Source organism: Eleutherodactylus coqui, chromosome 1 (genome assembly GCF_035609145.1).
Source record: "Eleutherodactylus coqui strain aEleCoq1 chromosome 1, aEleCoq1.hap1, whole genome shotgun sequence".
Taxonomy (NCBI): Eukaryota; Metazoa; Chordata; class Amphibia; order Anura; family Eleutherodactylidae; genus Eleutherodactylus; species Eleutherodactylus coqui.
In genome coordinates this window covers 278954088-278976264 of record NC_089837.1, presented here as the reverse complement: position 1 = coordinate 278976264, position 22177 = coordinate 278954088, and the positions used below count along the sequence as shown (strand labels likewise).

General features: G+C 45.1%; 1 protein-coding gene across 1 annotated transcript in view; it reads right to left on the bottom strand.

Annotated features, from left to right (window-relative positions):
* The window catches only part of ACACA (acetyl-CoA carboxylase alpha), an 856108-nt gene that overhangs the window by 481397 nt on the left and 352534 nt on the right, over positions 1-22177 (bottom strand). The window contains exon 30 of the mRNA XM_066609221.1: positions 2966-3109. Within this exon, the coding sequence (XP_066465318.1) occupies positions 2966-3109 (144 nt within the window). The remainder of the gene's footprint in view (positions 1-2965; positions 3110-22177) is intronic.

The window sequence follows — 22177 nt, the reverse complement described above, 5'->3', positions numbered from 1 at the left end:
CACACAAATTAAGCAAAACAAAATATGCATACGGTTTTGTTGTAGATTTTTGTGCACATTTAGCTGCATAATTCAGGGTTTACGTTAAAATGAATAAAATCGGAGGTGAAATATCTGCGGCATGAGATGAATTTGCAGATTTTTTTTGTTGCCAGTGAATGGGGTTTGTTATAACCCATACACTAATCTTGCACTGTACTTAGTTGCAGAATTTTGTGCGGATTCCTTAAACAAAATTCCACAACTAGTAAGCAGTGTGTGTAATTGCATTAACGTGAGATTGTTATCATACTTTCAAATGTATCCTGGGACAAAACTATGTCAGCTACAGTATATGCTATTTTTGATTAATTCTTTTTTTCCCAATGGTGATGTATATATTCTTTGACAGTGGCAAATGGAAGCCTAATCCTATTATCGTAACTATGAGTAAGTTGGTACTGTATTTATGCAGTAAGCTTGATTCTAATATTATATCTATGTAGTAAGCTTGGTTTTGATATCATATCAATGCAGTATGTTTGGTTCTGGTACTGTATCTATGTAGCGAGCTTGGTTTTGGTATCTATGTAGTAAGTTTAGTTCTGTTTTCAAAGCTATGTAATAAGCTTGGTTTTCATACCATATCTATGTAGTATGCTAGATTCTGATGATATATCTAGTAAGCCCGATTCTGGTATTGTATTTCTATTTATTAATCTTTTTTCTGTTGCCGTATCCTCCTTCCAAGCAAAAACGTGCACTCTGTGCGCATTCTTCCGCTATCCCCTTGTTGAACTGTGTTAATTTTGCACATACTTAGCGCACCATTTAATATTTTACCATGTCCCAAACGGGACAACTTTTATTCTGGAGCCACTTTAAGTACCAAATCCATCCCTAAGCACAATTAACCCCTTGAGTGGCAAGCCTGGAGATTTTCCAGGATGAGCTCCACTGCTGATAGTGATATAGCCCAGAAGATTTCCGGGCTATGTTTCACTATGGGAGCTGCAGAACACAATGCCACAAGCTGTGGCATTGTGCTCTGCCTGCACAGACCCACACAGAACAGTGCAGGACCCTAAAAATCAGAAGCAGGAAGATATTACCGATTTGCCGGCAATCTCCCGCTTCTAAATTCAAAGCCCTGCTTTGTTTACAGGTTGCCATAGAGACCATCGGCTTGTCAGAAGCAAGACGATGGTCTCTGTGGCAGGGAGAGCTGGTGCTTGGCTGTCAGAGGACAGCCAGGCACCAGCTCTTACAGCAGAGATCAGAGAAAACCTCCGATCTCTGCTGTTAACCCTTTAAATGCTGCGGTCTATGCGACTGCAGCATGTAAAGGGCTGTCACCATCGGACCCCTGGAATGTGATCGGGGGGTCCTGATGGGTCTCTGTGGAAGTCTCCTAAAGGGACAAAAATAAAAAAAAAGTTAAAAACTTATTAAAAAAATAAAAACACTTGTCTCTTTTTACTTTGTAAAAAAATGTAAAATAAAATTACACATGCGGTGTCCCTGTGTCATAATGACCCAGAGAAGGAAGTTAGTACATTATTTAACCCCTTAATGACACGGCCCTTTTTTTTCTTTTCTCCCCATTTCTTTTTTCCCTCCCCCCGTTTAAAAAATCGTAACTCCTTTATTTAGCCATCGACATCGCTGCATGAGGGCTTGTTTTTTGCGGGACGAGTTATATTTTTCAATGGTGCTATTTAAAGTACCATATAATGTACTGAAAAACTTTTACAAAATTCTAAGTGGAGTAAAATGAAGAAAAAAAAAGACATTCCGCCATCTTTCAGTGCGTTTTGTTTCTACGGCACACAAACTGCAACAAAAATGACATGATTACTTTATTCTATGGGTCAGTACAATTACTATGATACCAAACTTGTATAGTTTTTTTTTGCTGTAGTACTTGTATTTTTTTCAAAGACATTTCATTTTTTAAGATTATTTTCTGCTGCATCTTCTGCACGCAATAACTTTTTTATTTTTCCGTTGACATACTTGAGCAAGGGCTCATTTTTTGCAAGATGTCCTGTAGTTTACGTTAGTACCAATCCGGAATACATAACGACTTTTTGATTACTTTTAATTGCATTTTTTCTGGGAAACAGGGTGACTGAAAAAGTTCATTTGTGGCGTTCTTTATTTTTTTTTTCGGACTACGTTCACCGTGGGGGGTAAATAACACACTACTTTGATAGATCGGACCTTTACGGACACGGTGATACCAAATATGTATTTTTCTTTTAGGTTTTAGTTTTTTTTATTATAGATATGGCAAAAGGAGGGTGATTTAAATTTTTATTACTTTTTTTTTTTAAAGTGTGAAAAAGTTGTGAAAAAGAAAAAAAAAACTATTACAATTTGGTATTGGCATAATCGTACTGGCCTGTAGAATTACTTTAATACATTATTTATACTGCTCAGAGAATGCAGAGAAAAATAAAAAAACATGCCAGAATTACAGATTATGTTAATCTTGCCATTAGAAAAAATGGAATAAAAAGCAATCAAAATTTTACATGTTCCAAAAAACAATTCAAAAAACAAATGGCAGAATTTCTTTTTTTCCGCCAATCTCCCTGCAAATTATTTTACTAAAGTTATGCAATACATTATATAAAAATGATGCCATCAAAAAGTACAACTTGTCCTGCAAAAAACAAGTTATGGCTCTTGGAACGCGACTGCAAAATTTGTTGAAATTAAATGATTAGACCATTTAAAAATCTTGCCCTGCTGGGTACGACAGGGTGGTAAGAAACCCACCACTCAAGGGGTTAATGCTTATTGTTTACAACTAATTGCCAGGCTGCACTTTGATTTGCAAGTTCAGCCTTGCAATTATCAACAAATCACGGGAGCTAGTGGTGGCTGCTAACACTTGTGAACTAGTGCCCAAACACTATGCCAGATTTACACCAGACTGTAAATTATTGTTATACAAAAAGTTCAGATACAAAAAACATACCTGACAAAATCATTAAAAGTCCGAAATGCAACCATACCACCCATCCTCTGACATGGAGGAGTAAAAGAAGTATCAAGTAGCACATCACTGACACTAGCAACGTGGACCATCCCATAATGATTAAGATTGGAAGAAAAGGACATCCTGTTGAACAAACAAAAAAAAAATCTATTAAAACAGGCAAATAGAATGCACCACAAGCTTTGCCTCCCTAAATCCTTAATCATTTATAAAAAAAAATACTAATTAACTATGACAATATTGCTTTTGGAGATGTAAATTGTAGCAGAACACGAGTGCAACTGTTACCACTGCACCTCTATAGTTAGACCCCTATTTACATCTTTCTATTATAAATTAATTAATGCCTGGCTTACCTTTAACAATGGTTTCTGGTTTCTACGAATAGTATACCTTCTAAATTCATGAAGATCTCTTTTTTGGCACTAAACGTATTGCTCCTACACTGAGCTATTTAAGGAATATGTGAATAAGTCTTTACTTTTTTGTAATGATTGGGTAACATGATATTTAATATGTGGTTACACAAAGTCTTTTTTGAGACAACACTGTTCTTTTGCAACCTTTTTGCTAGTGTTTTTGTCCTGCAAAGAAAAACTGTTCAGATGTTAATAGGGAGTTATAATATGCACTAGGAAAAGTGAATTTTTTGTTCCTTTCTCATTACTTTTTATATGTATCTTGGGTCAATGGCATTTATTGCAAATTGCATATTGTATGTTCTAGGTGTGCATTTTTTCCAGGTATATTCCATTCATTTTTCTATAGGAAACAAAAAAAAACCCACCCATGTTAAAAAGAAAGACACCTCAAAACCAATTGTAAAAAAAAAAAAATGAATTTCACTGCATTTTACAAGGCAAATAAAACATACTAAAATCGACTGTGTGAAGGAAGGATGGACATTAGAGATGAGCGAGCGCACTCGTCCGAGCTTGATGCTCGTTCGAGTATTAGGGTGTTCGAGATGCTCGTTACTCGAGACGAGCACCACGCGGCACTCGACTCCATTACATTTCCTTCCCTGAGAAATTTGCGCCCTTTTCTGGCCAATAGAAACACAGGGAAGGCATTACAACTTCCTCCTGTGACGTTCCAGCCTTATCCCACCCCCCTGCAGTGAGTGGCTGGCGAGATCAAGTGACCCCCGAGTATTTAAATCAGCCCCGCCCGCGGCTCGCCACAGACACACACTGGGAGAGATCAGGGAAAGTGCTGCTGATGCTGCTGCTGCTATAGGGACAGTGTTAGCGTCTACAAAAACCCCAACGGTCCTTCTTAGGAAGAAAAGGTGTGGGAATCCGGACACATGGATAAAATTTTTCCTTTGCTTTATTTCCTTGTCAGGCTTGCATAGTCAGATACATGGTTTTACAGATACATGGTTTTACAAGTACAAACGCGTATCGGCGTAAAGCCTTGTGAACTATGCAAGCCTGACAAGGAAATAAAGCAAAGGAGAAATTTTATCCATGTGTCCGGATTCCCACACCTTTTCTTGCTAATGAACAAGCCACAGGACCGAATGGCTCAGCGGATCTAAGGTTGTTTTTCCTTTGGGCAGACAAACTACAAGCACCGCAAAGCTCTCCTAAAGGTGAGATAATTCTTTCATTTTTGCAAAAAGAGACTTTGGTCCTTCTTAGGGCCACAGCTCACCTAGTGCATTACTGTTGTGGCTGCTGGGAGCAGTTTGCCTTTTTTTTTTTTTGGTATATCGGGCGTGCAGCCCCATTACAGCTATAGCGTTCTCAGGCTGCAGTCTGTACTAAGTAGTATAGGGGAAGTATTGGTGAGGCAGGGACAGTGGTAGTGTGGAATCCTTTCTACCTGTGCATTTAACTCCGTGGTTTCTGGGAGTTGTAGTACCTTAGCATTGCACTGCAAGGCATCAGTTCAGCCTTCAGTGTCATTTTTTGCTGGGTGCTGTTAGTGTAACGTAAGCGCTCTCTGCCTCCAAGTGCACGTTTAAAAAGCACTAATATTTTTCTCCACTCTGTGTTACCAGACAGCTGCCGGCGCAGTGTACGGTGCCAGACAGCCATAGAGGGAGAGTCCAATACACGCTCCATTGCCTGCATTGCATTGGAAAAAAACTAATTTTTAAAAAGGACTCCTTTTTTACGTCTGCTTGTAACCCAGTGCACATTACTGCGTGGCCTGTGGCACTTGAGGTGAATCTCAACTGCATAGTGCGCTGATAGTCCTGCTTGCATCCTTCCTTATAATTTATCTCTGGCTTCATTTAGCGTTATATTACCGCTGGCAGCCAGCAACTGCGCGGCAGTAATTCGCAAACATTTTTACACCGCTCTGCCTCTGCTCGATTCTTAATCCAGCATGCTGAGGGGTAGGGGTAGGGGCAGAGGACATGGACGCGGTCGAGGACGCTGAGTCCCAAGTGAGGGTGTGGGCATAGGCCGAGTTCCTGGTCCAGGTGAATCGCAGCCGGCTGCTGCGGGAGTAGGATATAGGACAGTTTATGTGGTCCCCAGCTTCATATCGCAATTTTTGGGTCCACGTCGTAGACCTTTATTAAAAACTGAGCAGTGTGAGCAGGTCCTGTCGTGGATGGCAGAAAGTGCATCCAGCAATCTATCGACCACCCAGTCTTCTACGCCGTCCACTGCTGCAACTCTGAATCCTCTGGCGGCTGCTCCTCCTTCCTCCCAGCTTCCTCACTCTATGAAAATTACACATTCTGAGGAGCAGGCAGACTCCCAGGAACTGTTCTCGGGCTCCTGCTCATATTGGGCAGCAATGGTTCCTCTCCCACCGGAGGAGTTTGTCGTGACCGATGCCCAACCCTTGGCAAGTTCCCGGGGTCCGGGGGATGAGGCTGGGGACTTCCGGCAACTGTCTCAAGAGCTTTCAGTGGGTGAGGAGGACGATGAGACACAGTTGTCTATCAGTGAGGTAGTAGTAAGGGCAGTAAGTCCGAGGGAGAAGCGCACAGAGGATTCGGAGGAAGAGCCGCTGGACGATGAGGTGACTGACCCCACCTGGTGTGATAAGCCAACTGGGGACCGGTCTTCAGAGGGGGAGGCAATTGCAGCCGCAGGACAGGTTGGAAGAGGCAGTGGGGTGGCCAGGGGTAGAGGCAGGGCACGAGCGAATAATCCACCAGCTGTTTCCCAAAGCACCCCCTCGCGCCAAGCCACCGTGCAGAGGCCAAGGTGCTCTAAGGTGTGGCAGTTTTTCACGGACACGCCGGACGACCGACGAACAGTGGTGTACAACCTTTGTTGCGCCAAGATCAGCCGGGGAGCCACCACCACCAGCCTCACCACCACCAGCATGCACAGGCATATGATGGCCAAGCACCCCACAAGGTGGGATGAAGGCCGTTCACCGCCTCCAGCTTGCGCCACTGCCTCTCCCCCTGGGCTCCAACCTGCCACTGAGATCCAACCCCCCTCTCAGGACACAGGCACGACCGTCTCCTGGCCTGTACCCACACACTCACCTCCGCTGTCCTCAGCCCCATCCAGCAATGTCTCTCAACGCAGCGTCCAGCTGTCGCTAAGAGAATCGTTGGAGCGAAAGCGCAAATACGCCGCCACGCACCCGCACGCTCAAGCTTTAAATGTCAACATAGCCAAATTGATCAGCCTGGAGATGCTCCCCTACAGGCTGGTGGAAACTGAGGCGTTCAAAAACATGATGGCAGCGGCAGCCCCGCGCTACTCAGTCCCCAGTTGCCACTATTTTTCACGGTGTGCCGTCCCAGCCCTGCACGACCACGTCTCACGCAACATCGTACGCGCCCTCACCAACTCGGTTACTGCCAAGGTCCACTTAACAACGGACACGTGGACAAGCACAGGCGGGCAGGGCCACTATATCTCCCTGACGGCACATTGGGTGAATTTAGTGGAGGCTGGGACCGAGTCAGAGCCTGGGACTGCTCATGTACTACCCATCCCCAGAATTGCGGGCCCCAGATCGGTGCTGGTATCTGCGGCGGTGTATGTCACCTCCACTAAACCACCCTCCTCCTCCAACGCAACCTCTACCTCGCAATCAAGACTTGTCAGCAGCAGCACGTTGCCAGCAGTCGGTGTCGCGCGGCAGCACAGCGGTGGGCAAGCGTCAGCAGGCCGTGCTGAAGCTACTCAGCTTAGGAGAGAAGAAGCACACGGCCCACGAACTGTTGCACGGTCTGACAGAGCAGACCGACCGCTGGCTTTCGCTGCTGAGCCTCCAACCGGGCATGGTCGCGTGTGACAATGGCCGTAACCTGGTGGCGGCTCTGCAGCTCGGCAGCCTCACGCACGTGCCATGACTGGCCCACGTCTTTAATTTGGTGGTTCAGCAGTTTCTGAAAGGCTACCCACACTTGTCAGACCTCCTCAGCCAGGTGCGCCGGGTCAGCGCACATTTCTGCAAGTCCAACACGGACGCTGCCACCCTGCGCACCCTGCAACATTGGTTTGATCTGCCAATGCACCAACTGCTTTGCGATGTGCCCACACGGTGGAACTCTACGCTTCACATGTTGTCCCGGCTGTATGAGCAGCGTAGAGCTATAGTGGAATACCAACTCCAACATGGGCGGCAAAGTGGGAGTCAGCCTCCTCAATTCTTTACAGAGGAGTGGGCCTGGATGGCAGATACCTGCCAGGTCCTTGGAAACTTTGAGGAGTCCACCCTGATGGTGAGCGGCGATGCTGCAATCATTAGCGTCACCATTCCCCTGCTATGCCTCTTGAGAAGTTCCCTGCAAAGCATAAAGGCTGATGCTTTGCGGGCGGCAACGGAGGCGGGGGAAGACAGTATGTCGCTGGATAGTCAGAGTATCCTCATGTCTATATCTCAGCGCGTGGAGGAGGAGGAGGAGGAGAGGGAGGAGGAAGAGACAGCTGGGCCCACTGCAGAGGGTGCCCATGCAGCTTGCCTCTCATCTATTCAGCGTGTATGGCCTGAGGAGGAGGAGGATACTCAAAGTGATCGTCATAGTGAGGACAGCCATATGTTGCATCCAGGTACCCTGGCACACATGGCTGACTATATGTTAGCATGCCTTTCTCGTGACCCTCGTGTTAGACGCATTCTGGCGACTACGGATTACTGGGTGTACACACTGCTTGACCCACGGTATAAGGAGAACCTTTCCACTCTCATTCCCGAAGAGGAAAGGGGTTTGAGAGTGATGCAATACCACAGGGCCCTGGTGGACAAACTGATGGTAAACTCCCCATCTGACAGCGCTAGTGGCAGAAGGCGCAGTTCCGAGGGCCACGTAGAAGGGGAGGCGCGGGGATCAGGCAGCATGTTCAGCGCAGGCAGGGGAACACTCTCCAAGGCCTTTGCCAGCTTTATGGCTCCCCACCAAGACTGTCTCACACCTCCCCAGTCCAGGCTGAGTCGAAGGGAGCACTGTAAGAAGATGGTGAGGGAGTACGCAGCCGATCGTACCACCGTCCTCCGTGACGCCACTGCTCCGTACAACTACTGGGTGTCAAAGCTGGACACGTGGCCCAAACTCGCGCTGTATGCCCTGGAGGTGTTGGCGTGCCCTGCGGCTAGCGTCTTGTCAGAGAGGGTGTTTAGTGCAGCTGGGGGAATCATCACGGACAAGCGTACCTGCCTGTCAACTGACAGCGCTGACAGGCTTACACTCGTAAAGATGAACAAAGCCTGGATTTTCCCAGACTTCTATTCTCCACCAGCGGACAGCAGCGCTACCTAAAGAACTTTGTCAATCTGTGTATAGTATTCGTCGTCCTCCTCCGGCTCCTCCTCCTGAAACCTCTCGTAATCACCGCGAATGGGCAATTTTTCTGTGGGCCAAAAGGCTCATATAACTTTTCTAAATAATATTTATCTGTTTCAATTCTCATTAAAGCATTGAAACTTCCACCTGAACCTATTGTTTTTTAGACTGGGCTGCCTCCAGGCCTAGTTAAAAATTAAGCCACAGTAACCAAAGCGATTAATGGGTTTCACCTGCCCTCTGGGTTGGGCATGGGCAATTTTTCTGGGGTACATTTGTACTGTCGGTACAACAATTTTTCGGGCCCTCGCCTACAATGTAATCCAAGTAATTTTTATGGGCTTCGCCTGCACTCATGGTACACCACTGTGTCTGGGGTTGGCCTACACATTTGCTACAGAAATGTAACTCTGTTCTGCCTACCTATACTTCTGCCACAGTAATGCTACAGGGGTCTGACTATACTTCAGCAACAGAAATGTTACTTCGGTCTGCCGATACTTCTGCTCCTGAAATGTTACCTTGATTGGTGTATACTGTTACTACTGTAATTTTACTAATACTGGGCTCTGCCCATAATGCTTCAACGGAAATGTTACTGGGGCAGGTCTATACTGCTATAACAGAAATGTAACTAATAGTGGGCTTTGCCCATACTGCTTCTACGCTACTGTTGCTGGGGCCTTTCTATACTCCTACTACTGAAATCTTACCAATACTACGCTTTCCCTACACTGCTGCCAGGGAAATGTGAATCTGCTGCTTTGTCTCTACTGCTTCTACGTTGCTGTTGCTGGGGCCTGTCTATACTCCTACTACTGAAATCGTACCAATACTACGCTTTCCCTACACTGCTGCCAGGGAAATGTGAATCTGCTGCTTTGTCTCTACTGCTTCTACGTTGCTGTTGCTGGGGCCTGACTATACTACTATTGAAATCTTACCAATACTACGCTCTCCCTACACTGCTGCCAGGAAAATGTGAATCTGCTGCTTTGTCTCTACTGCTTCTACGTTGCTGTTGCTGGGGCCTGTCTATACTTCTTTTTTTTTTTTTTTTGCCTGTCTATACTTCTACTACTGAAATCGTACCAATACTACGCTCTCCCTACACTGCTGCCAGGGAAATGTGAATCTGCTGCTTTGTCTCTACTGCTTCTACGTTGCTGTTGCTGGGGCCTGTCTATACTCCTACAACTGAAATCGTACCAATACTACGCTCTCCCTACACTGCTGCCAGGGAAATGTGAATCTGCTGCTTTGTCTCTACTGCTTCTACGTTGCTGTTGCTTGGGCCTGACTATACTCCTACTACTGAAATCTTACCAATCCTACGCTCTCCCTACACTGCTGCCAGGGAAATGTGAATCTGCTGCTTTGTCTCTACTGCTTCTACGTTGCTGTTGCTGGGGCCTGTCTATACTCCTACTACTGAAATCGTACCAATACTACGCTCTCCCTACACTGCTGCCAGGGAAATGTGAATCTGCTGCTTTGTCTCTACTGCTTCTACGTTGCTGTTGCTGGGGCCTGACTATACTCCTACTACTGAAATCTTACCAATACTATGCTCTCCCTACACTGCTGCCAGGGAAATGTGAATCTGCTGCTTTGCCCATACTGCTTCTACGTTACTGTTACTGGGGTCTGTCTATACTGATACTACTGAAATGTTACTGGGGTCTGTGTATACTGCTGCAAATGAAATGTTAGTGGTGTCTGTCCTCACTGCTGCCAATGAAATGTTACAGGGGTTTGTGCATACTCTTACCGCTGAAATGTTACTAATTATCGGCTCTGCCTATACTGCTGCTACTGCAATGTTACAGGGTAGTGGAAACGGAGGCTTCCCAAAGACATGATGGTGGCGAGGCCACGCTACTAGGTTCCACAGGCGCGACAACTTTTCAGCGACGCGGTCACTGGGAAGGTGCATATAACCACGGACACGGGGACAGGACACGTACTGCCTCAAAAACTTTCCCGTCCTCCTCCTCCAACTATGAAAACATTCTTGGCCGAAGCCCACCTGCATTTAATCTGACGTTACCTCAGCTGTGCTGGGCACTGCAATGGGATTTATGTATGTACCACCGCTGGGTTCCAGGGAGCCACCCATGCTGTCGGTCCACACGGACTTCACATTATTGAGTTGTACCTGCCTGTGTCTATGTATTAAAAACCCCAGTCAGACTGGGGCATGCAGTGTGGGCTGAAGCCCACCTGCATTTAATCTGACGTTACCTCAGCTGTGCTGGGCAATGCAATGGGATTTATTTATGTACCGCCGGTGGCTTCCTGGGACCCACCCATGCTGTCGGTCCACACGGAGTTGTAACTGCATGTGTCTATTATAAAGAACCCCAGTCTGACTGGGGCATGCAGTGTCGGCCGAAGCCAAACTGCATTAAATCTGACGTTACCTCAGCTGTGCTGGGCACTGCAATGGGATATATTTATGTACCGCCGGTGGGTTCCAGGGAGCCACCCATGCTGTCGGTCCACAGGGACTTCACATAGGGGATTTGTACCTGCCTGTGTCTATGTATTAAAAACCCCGGTCAGGTTGGGGCATGCAGTGTGGGCCGAAGCCAAACTGCATTTAATCTGACATTCCCTCAGCTGTGCTAGGCAATGCAATGGGATTTATGTACCGCCGGTGGCTTCCTGGGACCCACCCATGCTGTCGGTCCACACGGAGTTGCAACTGCATGTGTCTACTTATAAAAACCCCCAGTCTCACTGGGGCATGCAGTGTGGGCCGAAGCCTACCTGTATTTAATCAGACGTTAGCTCTGCTGTCCAGGGCACTGCAATGGGATTTATTTATGTACAGCCGGTGGCTTCCTGGGACCCACCCATGCTGTCGGTCCACACAGAGTTGTAACTGCATGTGTCTACTTATAAACACCCCCAGTCTGACTGGGGCATGCAGTGTGGGCCGAAGCCTACCTATATTTAATCAGACGTTAGCTCTGCTGTCCAGGGCACTGCAATGGGATTTATTTATGTACCGCCGGTGGGTTCCAGGGAGCCACCCATGCTGTCGGTCCACACGGACTTCACATTAGTGAGTTGTACCTGCCTGTGTCTATGTATTAAAAACCCCGGTCAGGTTGGGCATGCAGTGTGGGCTGAAGCCCTCCTGCATTTAATCTGACGTTACCTCAGCTGTGCTGGGCAATGCAATGGGATTTATTTATGTACCGCCGGTGGCTTCCTGGGACCCTCCCATGCTGTCGGTCCACACAGACTTCACAATAGGGAGTTGTACCTGCCTGTGTCTACTTATAAAAAACCCCAGTCTGACTGGGGCATGCAGTGTGGCCCGAAGCCCACCTGCATTTAATCAGACGTTAGCTCTGCTGTCCAGGGCACTGCAATGGGATAAATTTAGGTACCGCCGGTGGGTTCCAGGGAGCCACCCATGGTGTGGGTGCACACGGAATTCCCATTGCGCAGTTGTACCTGCCTGTGACTATTTATAAAAAACCCCAGTCTGACTGGGGCATGCAGTGTGGGCCGAAGCCCACCTGTATTTAATCTGACGTTAGCTCTACTATCCGAGGCACTGCATTGGGACAAACTACAGGAGCAATACAGCGCTAATGAGACGTGCATAGCTATGCTAGCATAGGAGTCCGCTGTAGGCCCGCGATTGCTGAGGGTTTGTGCAGAGGCCTATGTCCTTGGTGCAGTGAAAGTCCGCTTCCTGCCTAGGATTGCTGAAGCTGTGGGCCGAGGCCTATGTCGTGGGCGCGGTGCAAGTCTGCCATGTTTGGGCGCTCAGATCAATTTTTTGTTCATGCCTTGGGCTTCCTAGGACCCCCCTATGCTGTTGGTGTAACTTAGTTCCCATCGCGGTGTTTGACCTGTCTGGCACAAAGACACTGACTGACTTGGGTAGAGGGCAGAGCGCTGACAGCTTTCCCCTTGCAGTGTGGATTGAGCTATGCGACACCTTGACAGAATGAATACTGTGTGGCACATGGATTCCCCATTGCTATGCCCACGTTTGCAGCTCCTGACGGAGGTGGCACAGGATTGGATGTCTCATTGCTTCTGTACAGCATTGTGGGCTATCACCCCGTCCCTTTTAAAGAGGGTCGCTGCCTGGCCCTGCCAACCCTCTACAGTGTGTGCCTCCGGTTCCTCCTCATGGCTGACGCACTTATAAATAGACATGAGGGTGGTGTGGCTGTGAGGCCAGCGTGTGGCATGAGGGCAGCTGAAGGCTGCGCAGGGACACTTTGGTGTGTGCTGTGGACACTGGGTCGTGCGGGGGGGGGGGGGGGGTTGGGCAGCATGTAACCCAGGAGAAGAGGCAGGGGTGTGTCCCGCAGGCAGTGCTTGTGCTTAGTTGGAGGTAGTGTGGTGCTTAGCTAAGGTGTGCCTTGCTAATGAGGGTTTGTCTGAAGTAAAAATTGGTAGGGGGCGGCGCACTCTTGCTGCTATTATGGCTGAATAGTGGGACCTGGGAACCTGAAATGCAGCCCAGCATGTTGCCCCTCACCTGCCCTATCCATTTCTGTGTCGTTTCCAGCACTTTCTTGAGTTTTGCAGATTTTCACCAATGAAAACCTTAGAGAGCATCGGCGATATACAAAAATGCTTGAGTCGCCCATTGACTTCAATGGGGTTCGTTACTCGAAACGAACCCTCGAGCATCGCGGAAAGTTCGACTCGAGCAACGAGCACCCGAGCATTTTGGTGCTCGCTCATCTCTAATGGACATCCAAATCAATATTCAGACCTCTGTTTTTCTGTTGACAGAATGAAGTGTTTTATGGGAGTTCAGTTTAAAGTTTAACAATTAAGCCAAATTCACACAAACGCATTTGCGCACAAAACATTTGTGAGCGGAATACGCAGAAAACAGATTGACCTGATGTTCACTACGCAAACATAAAATGTTTGTAAATGTTTTAAAAACTGTTGAGCCGAGGATTCGGCTTAAATTGCTCGCCATCCACGGCTGGGCCTTTCACGTTTTGGGGTCATGGCAACAGTCAAATTGGTAAGCACTTAATATGAACATAGTTTAGCAACGCTGCTAGACTTAACATAGGAGCTTTGATCCTGCCTGAAATCTAACCCAATGTATCAAACTGAAATTTTATGATTTTACAGTGATGGTCAGGAATTAGTCTACAGGGGAATCAAAGCTACAAATGATAACTCTGAAGGCACTTCTAGTGATAGAACCATCTATCCATAGAGCCACTATGAGCTGCACACTCCACAGAGTGAAATGCAGGTGAAAGGAGGATCTCCAATAAATGTGTTAGCCATAGACTCCAGATGATTTAGAAAAAAACAATTTAATTGCCAACTCTGAGTCACCCTGTGCATCATCTCTCACCATTTTTGTCTATCGAGTGCAGCTTCTTTTATATGGCAAGTAGCCATGCCAGTGTCTGCCATGTTTGTGTCTAGCAGGTTCTTTGACGACCTTTTCTTCGTGAACCACTGAGCCTATTTGCCTAATGTAGATAATCCTTATTAAGATGGATAATGAGCTGTTCAGAGTTTCTTAGATCCACACTGGTGGAGAGCAAACGACCCAAGCACTAGAAAGCACATTCAGCAATCCAGGAGGTACAAAGTCAAAAAATGAGAGGGTAAAAAAGGCTTATGTTTGGCAGTTAGTCTGATACAGTTCTCAAGTTGTATATAAATGATATTCAAGGAGGACTTACTCATTTGATGGGGTGCCCCCCCCCCCCAAGTGTGTTGGAGCTGGAGAAAGTATTCCCTTTTAGTCCAAGAAAGTTCGATTGTGGATTTATTCAGGTCACAACAAGATATCTTGTTTTAATTGTTATGCTTTAAAAAGGCCCCATTTGTTGGCCGAAACGCGTGGCTGTACTTTTGTGCCTGTTACATGTTGTGACCAGAACAAATCGACGATTGAACTTCCCTGGACTGAAAGGGAATACTTTTTTCAGCTCCAACATGCTTGGGGGGGGGGGGGGGGGAGGCCTCCTCAAATGAGTAAGTTCTCCTTGCACGTCATTTGCATACACCTTGAGAACTGTGTCAGACTATTTGCCGGGCATAAGCCAGTGAAATTATTATTCAAAAAAACGTCAGGCCCAGGCAATCTGCTAGGTTTTAGAGTACGGATGCCAGTTGAGATCTCATGTGTTATCAAAGGTCTATTTAGGCTGTGGAGTTGGTCTGGTGAAAAAGAAGATAAATTGAGGGATGACTGTGTCATAGCTTCAGTTTATAGGGTTATTTTTCAAATTCTAGGATTAGAGTCCTTTTAAGAGACAGTCAGGCTTCTTTAAGAGGAGATAGAATTGAGAGAGCTGGGTTGAGTTTATGGTGGCATTTCTAGCATAGCTATTTTGTTCAGCAAATCTTGCACTTCTATATGACATTGTTTTTTAAATCTGGTAGCCTGTTGAATATGAAGACCTTGTATGTAAGCTTTCTGTAAGTTCCATCAGGGTGAAGGGTTTTGAGTTGAAGAAAGGGTTAATAGCAAAAAAGTCTTTAATGTGAAAAGCAATATTCGATTTCTTTCGTTTAAGAGACAATAAATGTGTTGCTTCTCCAAATCCAGGTGTTCCCTGCATGTAAGGAGGCATGTATAGTCATAATTACGTAAGCGTGGTCTGACCACGTTATATAGCCAATCTTACATTACTGGTGAGAAACATGCCAATACCTGAATATGTATGATGCCTGTTAGAGTAGAACGTAAAGTACTTTTCCGTAGCACACTACCTTTAGAAGTAGAACCAAGATTACTTTCGTGTATGATACTGAAATCTCTGCAAATCATAGCCTTCCCTAGTATTTTACTTTATTGAAAAAACTTATTTTTTCTTAGAAAGGAGCATACAGGTTGACTAATGTCTATGTGTTGTTGTGCATATCAAGGCAACAAAAAACTTCCCCCGAAAACAAATCAAACTAAAGACTACAGAGTAGTTAATTGCAATAAAGACACTACCCCTTTCGCATTAGAGAAGTATATGTGGGGAAACTTATAAGCATTGTGTGGAGGAAAGGGTAAGCTCTTGAGATGGGACTCCTGTTGCATTCTGTTTCCTTGCTTTGTTTCACAGTAAAGATCGCTTGTGGCTATTCAGGCCCTTTACATTCATAAGTCATATTTTATGTATAAAGAATTGCTGGTAAACAGCCAAAAGTTGGGTATAAAGTGGACAGAGGCAAATATAAAGGGTGATTTTTACTAGCGGAATTCCAGTCGAGTGATGTCTTTAGCGGAGATGGTCTTTGGGTCGCCTTCTGATTTGGTGGGTAGATTTCCAGCCATCTCTTCAGTATTTGGAAGATATTGGTAGTGTCATTCCTTGAGATGATGTTTTTGTGAGGAAGCCCTATTTATAAGGGATGCAATGTTGCCTTACATGATTGGTGATAATTTTCTTGCTGCAATCATAGTTTGCGATAGATCTATGTACAGCGTTATATTGTGGTCTAGTTCTGGTAGCTTCTGGAGCTTCCTGATAGCAATAAATGTAATAATATGAATGTACTTGCGCTACGACATCATGTGGAGTGGCATTAAGTAGGTTTTTAGGCTTGGTTAACCTTTGGGCCCTGTCCATAACCAAGTCTTGATTAGTACAGTGGAGTAGAACAGCACAGATTATTTGTTATAGGAAGGGCAAAAGCTTCAATGCTGTGGAACTTAAAGGGGTTGTCTCGCGGCAAACATCAAAATTTTACATTACCCCATTCCCCCTGTCACCCCCCTGGCATAAAATAGCAATTTAAAGCGGTTTTTAAGCTGCTTGCTACTCACCGATCCGACGAAATATGAACTTTAAAAGATCTTCTCCCCAAGATGGCCGCCGGTCCTTTCCCAGGGATGCACTGCTGTTTTCTCCCATGGTGCACCGCGGGTCTTCTCCCATGGTGCACCATGGGCTCTGTGCGGTCCATTGCCGATTCCAGCCTCCTGATTGGCTGGAATCGGCACACGTGACGGGGCGGAGCTACGCGATGATGCGTAGAAGGAGCGGAGCCAGAACGCCGCTCGTGCCGGACCGAAGAGAAGCCAGAAGACCCTTCTGCGCAAGCGCGTCTAAAAACGCCAGAAGACAGCAGAATTAGACGTATCCATGGAGACGGGGACGCTAGCAACGGAGCAGGTAAGTGAATAACTTCTGTATGGCTCATATTTAATGCACGATGTATATTATAAAGTGCATTAATATGGCCATACAGAAGTGTATAACCCCACTTGCTTTCGCGAGACAACCCCTTTAATGTTTTTGTGGTTGTTATCCTTCAGGTGAGCTAACTTTCATTTTCTTGAAGTTGTTCATAACAACCTAGGCGAAGATCAACCACACTGTTTATGGGCAGATTAAAATTCACCCATTTTGTTCTCAATATGTTCCCTTTATGCTGTGGGGATTCTTTTCATCACCAGGGACTGGAAAACTGGTCAGGATTGAAGAAAAAATGGATGACATTAAATACAGGGCAGTTATTGAGGAAAACATGTTTCAGGTTACCAGAGATTTGAAACTGGGATGGAGGTTCATCTTTCAGTAGGATAACGTCCTAAACATACTGCTACACTGCAGAGGTTTGAGGGGAAACATTTAAATGCCTTGAAATGGCCTAGTTGAAACCCAGAACCCAGTATAATAGAAAATCTGTGGCATAGCTTGAAAATAGTATATGTCTATTAAAACTTATTAGTAGCACTGACGAATGAACAGACATTCTTATTGCTTATAAAGTTTTTAAATTGCGTTCCTAATTTTTTTGTGGTTCTATGGTTCAACGTGTTTCTGCCGCACAACCGACTCCTCAGGAACCTCCACAAACGATCACTATCTACATTCAATGATGCCAGTAATAGACTCAAAAAATACTAGGTAAACACCCACACAAGATAGAGTTCAGTATCTGAATAATTCTGATTGGAACCCTATCAGCTAAAAAGTGTCTATACCAAAAGGCTTTTAGAGACACAATATCTCCCTACTCAATCCTAATTCCTGTTATAGACACAGACTACCTATACATGGGGTGATACCCAGTCTTTCAAATGAAAGTTGCTAAACTAAGCATCTAGGAATAAGAAATAGTCTGTCTAATGCCTAAATATTTCAAAGTGCCCTCATTGCATCTACTGCGCAGAAATAATATCCTATTTACAGCAAGGTAGCCAGCAGATTGTGGTGAGGAGCACCAAACTAATAAACAGGAGACCAAGTATAACCTCCAGCCTTGTTGGAGATGAGGGCATCTGGCATAGATACTTTTCAGCCGAATAGGATTCCAGTTAGAATTATTGAGATACTGGACTCTCTCTTGTGTGTTTGCCTAGTATTTTCTAAGTTTATTACTGGCATCATTAAATGTAGATAGTGATGGTTCGTACAGGTTCCTGAGAAGTCTGTTGTGCGGCAGAAATGTGTTAAAGCATAGAATTATAAAAATTAATAATGCTATTTAAAAACTTTACAAAAAAGATTTTCTGTTCATTCGTCAGAGCTACTAATAAGCTTTAATAGACATATGAATATTTTTTCTCTTTGGTTGATCTGACACCAGTGCCGAATAACACATCACCCAAAATCAGCAAATTTGGAATAAGGCTTAGACTTAGGACAACGCGGTTGGTATTATCCGTGTGTCCCCTGTCCAAATTTCACATAAAGGCTGCCTAGAATAGACGGCCGGTCGCTGTTATTCACCTAAAGTGTATGAAGTATTACATTGATTTCTACATAATTTCCCACATTTAAACAAAAATAAGGAAATTAATAAATTGTATAGGATATGGGTGTTTTTTTTTTAATTTAAATATATTTGTTTGTCCTTGAAGCCTTCTATTTTATATAAGAAATATTAAACTTTATGTTTTAAGGAGTCCGTGCAGTGAAGGCAATTTTTGATTTAGTTCCTGAATTCCTCTGCTGCAGTGAATAATTTAATTCCAAATTGTAATGCAACAATACAGGAAAAACAACAAGGGGTGAATACTTTTGCAAAACATTGTAGCTGTCAAAGCTTCCCTTTTGTGAGGTTGAAATGCCTCACAAAAGCGAAAAATATATATTAACCCCTTAGTGACGAAGGCTGTTTGCGCCTTAGTGACGGAGCTAAATTTTGGAAATCTGACATGCGTCGTTCAACGTAGCATAACTCCGTAAAGGCTTTACATATCCAAGTGATACTGGCAATGTTTTTTCGCCACATGTTGTACTTCATTTTGGTTGTAAAAAGAGACCGATATAATTTGTGTATATTTATTAAAAGTACTAATATTGGAAAAATTTTGAAAGAATTCTCATTTTTGCACGGTTTCAACTGTAATATCTCAAATATGTCCAAGCATACTGTACTAATTTTTGATAAGTTATATATTTCCATCTGTTTACTTTATTCTGAATGCACACTTGAAAAACTTGTGTTTTTTTAACCATTTAGAGGACGTACAAATTTAACATTACTTTTCAGCATTTTGAGGAACACTTTGTTTTCCTGCACCAAGCCAAGTTTGCAAAGGCTCATGAGTGTCAGAATAATAGATACCCCCCCCCAAATGACCCCATTTTAAAATCTACACCCCTTAATGTATTCACTGAGGGGTGTCATGAGTATTTTGACCCCACCAGTTTTTTTCAGGAATTAATTCAATTTAGAGGAGAAAAAATAAAATTTCATATTTTTGCAAATATGTCATTTTAAAGACATAGTTTTTTCCTATAATGCCCATGAAAATGAGGATTTACACCCCAAAATAGATACCCCTGTTTCTCCCGTGTTCAGAAACATACCCATTGTGGCCCTAATCTTATGTGTGGATGCACAACGGGGCCCAAAATGAAAGGAGTAGTCGGTGGCTTTCAGAACATAAATTTTCCTTGAAGGCGTTTTAGGCCCCATAGCACTTTTATAGAGCTGTTGAGCGGCCAAAACCAAAGAGAACCCCCACAAGTGACCCCATTTTGAAAACTAGACCCCTTAACGAATTTATCTAGGGGTGTACTGCCCATTTTGACCCCACAGTTTTTGAATGAATTCAAGTAAAGCAAAAGGAAAAAATGTGATTTTCGTTTTTTGGCAATTCTGTCGTTTTAAAAACTGCTTTTTTTGTACAGCACACACATGAATGAAGACTTGCACCCCAAAATAGATACCCCTTTTTGTCCCGTGTTCAGAGACATACCCATTGTGGCCCTAATCTTTTATCTGGATGCACAACGGGGCCCAAAATGAAAGAAGTAGTCGGTGGCTTTCAGAACAGAAATTTAGCATGAAGGTGATTTAGGCCCCATTGCCCGCTTGTAGAGCCCTTGAGCGGCCAAAACGACAGAGAACCCACACAAATGACCCCATTTTGAAAACTAGACCCCTTAGCAAATTCATCTTGGGGTGTACTGTGTATTTTTACCCTACAATTTTTCAATAAATCTAAGCAAAGGAGTAGGAAAAAAATTACAATTTTCATTTTTTTGGCAGTTGTATCAATTTAAAAACAGTTTTTCTTGTACAGCACACATAGGAATGAAGACTTTCACCCCAAAATGGATACCCCTGTTTGTCCTGTGTTCAGAACCATACCCCTTGTGGCCCTAATCTACTTAAAGGACACATGGCTAGGCCTATAATGGAAGGAGCACCCGTTGGATTTCAGGGTACAACGGAATAAATTCCAGGCCCCATTGCCCACTTGTAGAGCCATTGAGCGTCCAAAACGATAAAGAACCCCCTCAAGTGACCCCATTTTAAAAACTAGACCCCTTAATGAATTCATCTAGGGGTGTATTGCGTATTTTGACGCCACAGTATTTGAATAAATCTAAGCAAAGCAGAAGGAAAAAATTACGATTTTCATGTTTTTGGCAATTTTGTCAATTTAAAAACAGTTTTTTTTTGTACAGTGTACATCGGATTGAAGACATTCACCCCAAAATGGATACCCCTGTTTGTCCCGTGTTCAAAAACATACCCGTTGTGGCCCTAATCTACTTATAGGACACATGGTTAGGCCTGTAATGCAGGGAACACCCGTTGGATTGCAGGGTACAACTGAATAAATCCCAGGCCCCATTGTCCATTTGTACGGAATAAAAATTGACTCCCTAAAAATATCCCCCCGCCCCCCCCCCCCCCCTCCATGCCCTTTTCGGCGTTCCCCAAATCTTAGATAAAAGTAATAATGTGAACTGTGTGGTATTTCTGAAGACAGGGGTAATTACGGAGGCTGGTTGGGATGGGTACATGGGGCAATAAAACCGTGTATTGCCCCTCCTCTCATGCTTTTTGGGGGTATTTCGTGACCTCAGTGGCGGGTATGGGGTGTAAAAAGTGGCGCTCCATGAGTCTCCGTAAGCTTGATGAGGTGCAACGTTCTCTCACAGAAGACGCTTAACAAGGTGCTCCTGGAACTGCAGGAAGGCGAGCGTTCCCGGGGCTTCTTGTAAATTACGTATTACAGGTAGCGGTCTGAATAACGCCAGGCTCACACAGCCGTAGGTGGAATCCGCTTGCGGAGGCCCGCAGCGGATCCCATCTGTGAGCCCGGCTGTGACCCTGCGTACGGCCGCGTAATGTACTGCGCATAACTGCCTACTCACACAGGCGGTCATGCACAGTACTTTTCTTTTTTTGTTTGTATTTCCCGCACCGTCGCTTAGCGATGACGCGGGTACCCGCAGCCCGTATACAACGTAGTTGCGTATGGGCAGCGGGTATATCCACGACAATGGAGCACAATGGGCTCTATACTGCGGATATCAGCGGTAAAATAGAACCTGCTGCGTTCTCTTTTCTGCGAATGGATTACGCAATTCCAACCCACTAATCTGAGCGGTATTGTGTAATCCAATGCGATTGATCTGCGTATTACCGCGGATCAGACGCATGCGGAATCTGTAATTCCTATCCGGTCATGTGAGACCGGCCAAAGGTAGATCGCTACATTTTTATCACGTGACCAGGGACCGCTCAACGAGGCCACCCGTCACTGCTCCAGGCTCTCGGCGACCGTTGGTCGCTGGGAGCAAGGAGATTTTAAGTTTCCTGGGCACCCCGACTCCTGCGCATGTGTCCGGTGTTTTGCCGGCGGTCGCATGCGCAGGATCCGGGAAAGTTCACGGAGGAAGATCGCGTCGGGGTGCAAATACGGAGGCCTCCAGTAAAAAGTTTCATCTCCTCTCACCGATCGCATCGGTGAGGGGAGATGAAACTTCACCTTTTTTTTACTTTTACGTGATCGCCATTATCCATTGGATAACGGCGAACACGTGATCAGGAACCACTCACCGCGGCCCCCCCGTGAAATCTCCAGGTTCTCAGCTAAGTTTTGTAGCCAGGAGCAGGGAGATTTTAAATTATCCTGGCAATCCACGGCTTTTGTGCATGCATCCGCCATTTTGGCAACGGGCACGTTCACAGAAACTGGGGTAAGGTCCGCGGATAAATCTGCGGGCCTTAGGTACGTCATTTCATCCTCCCTTACGGATATG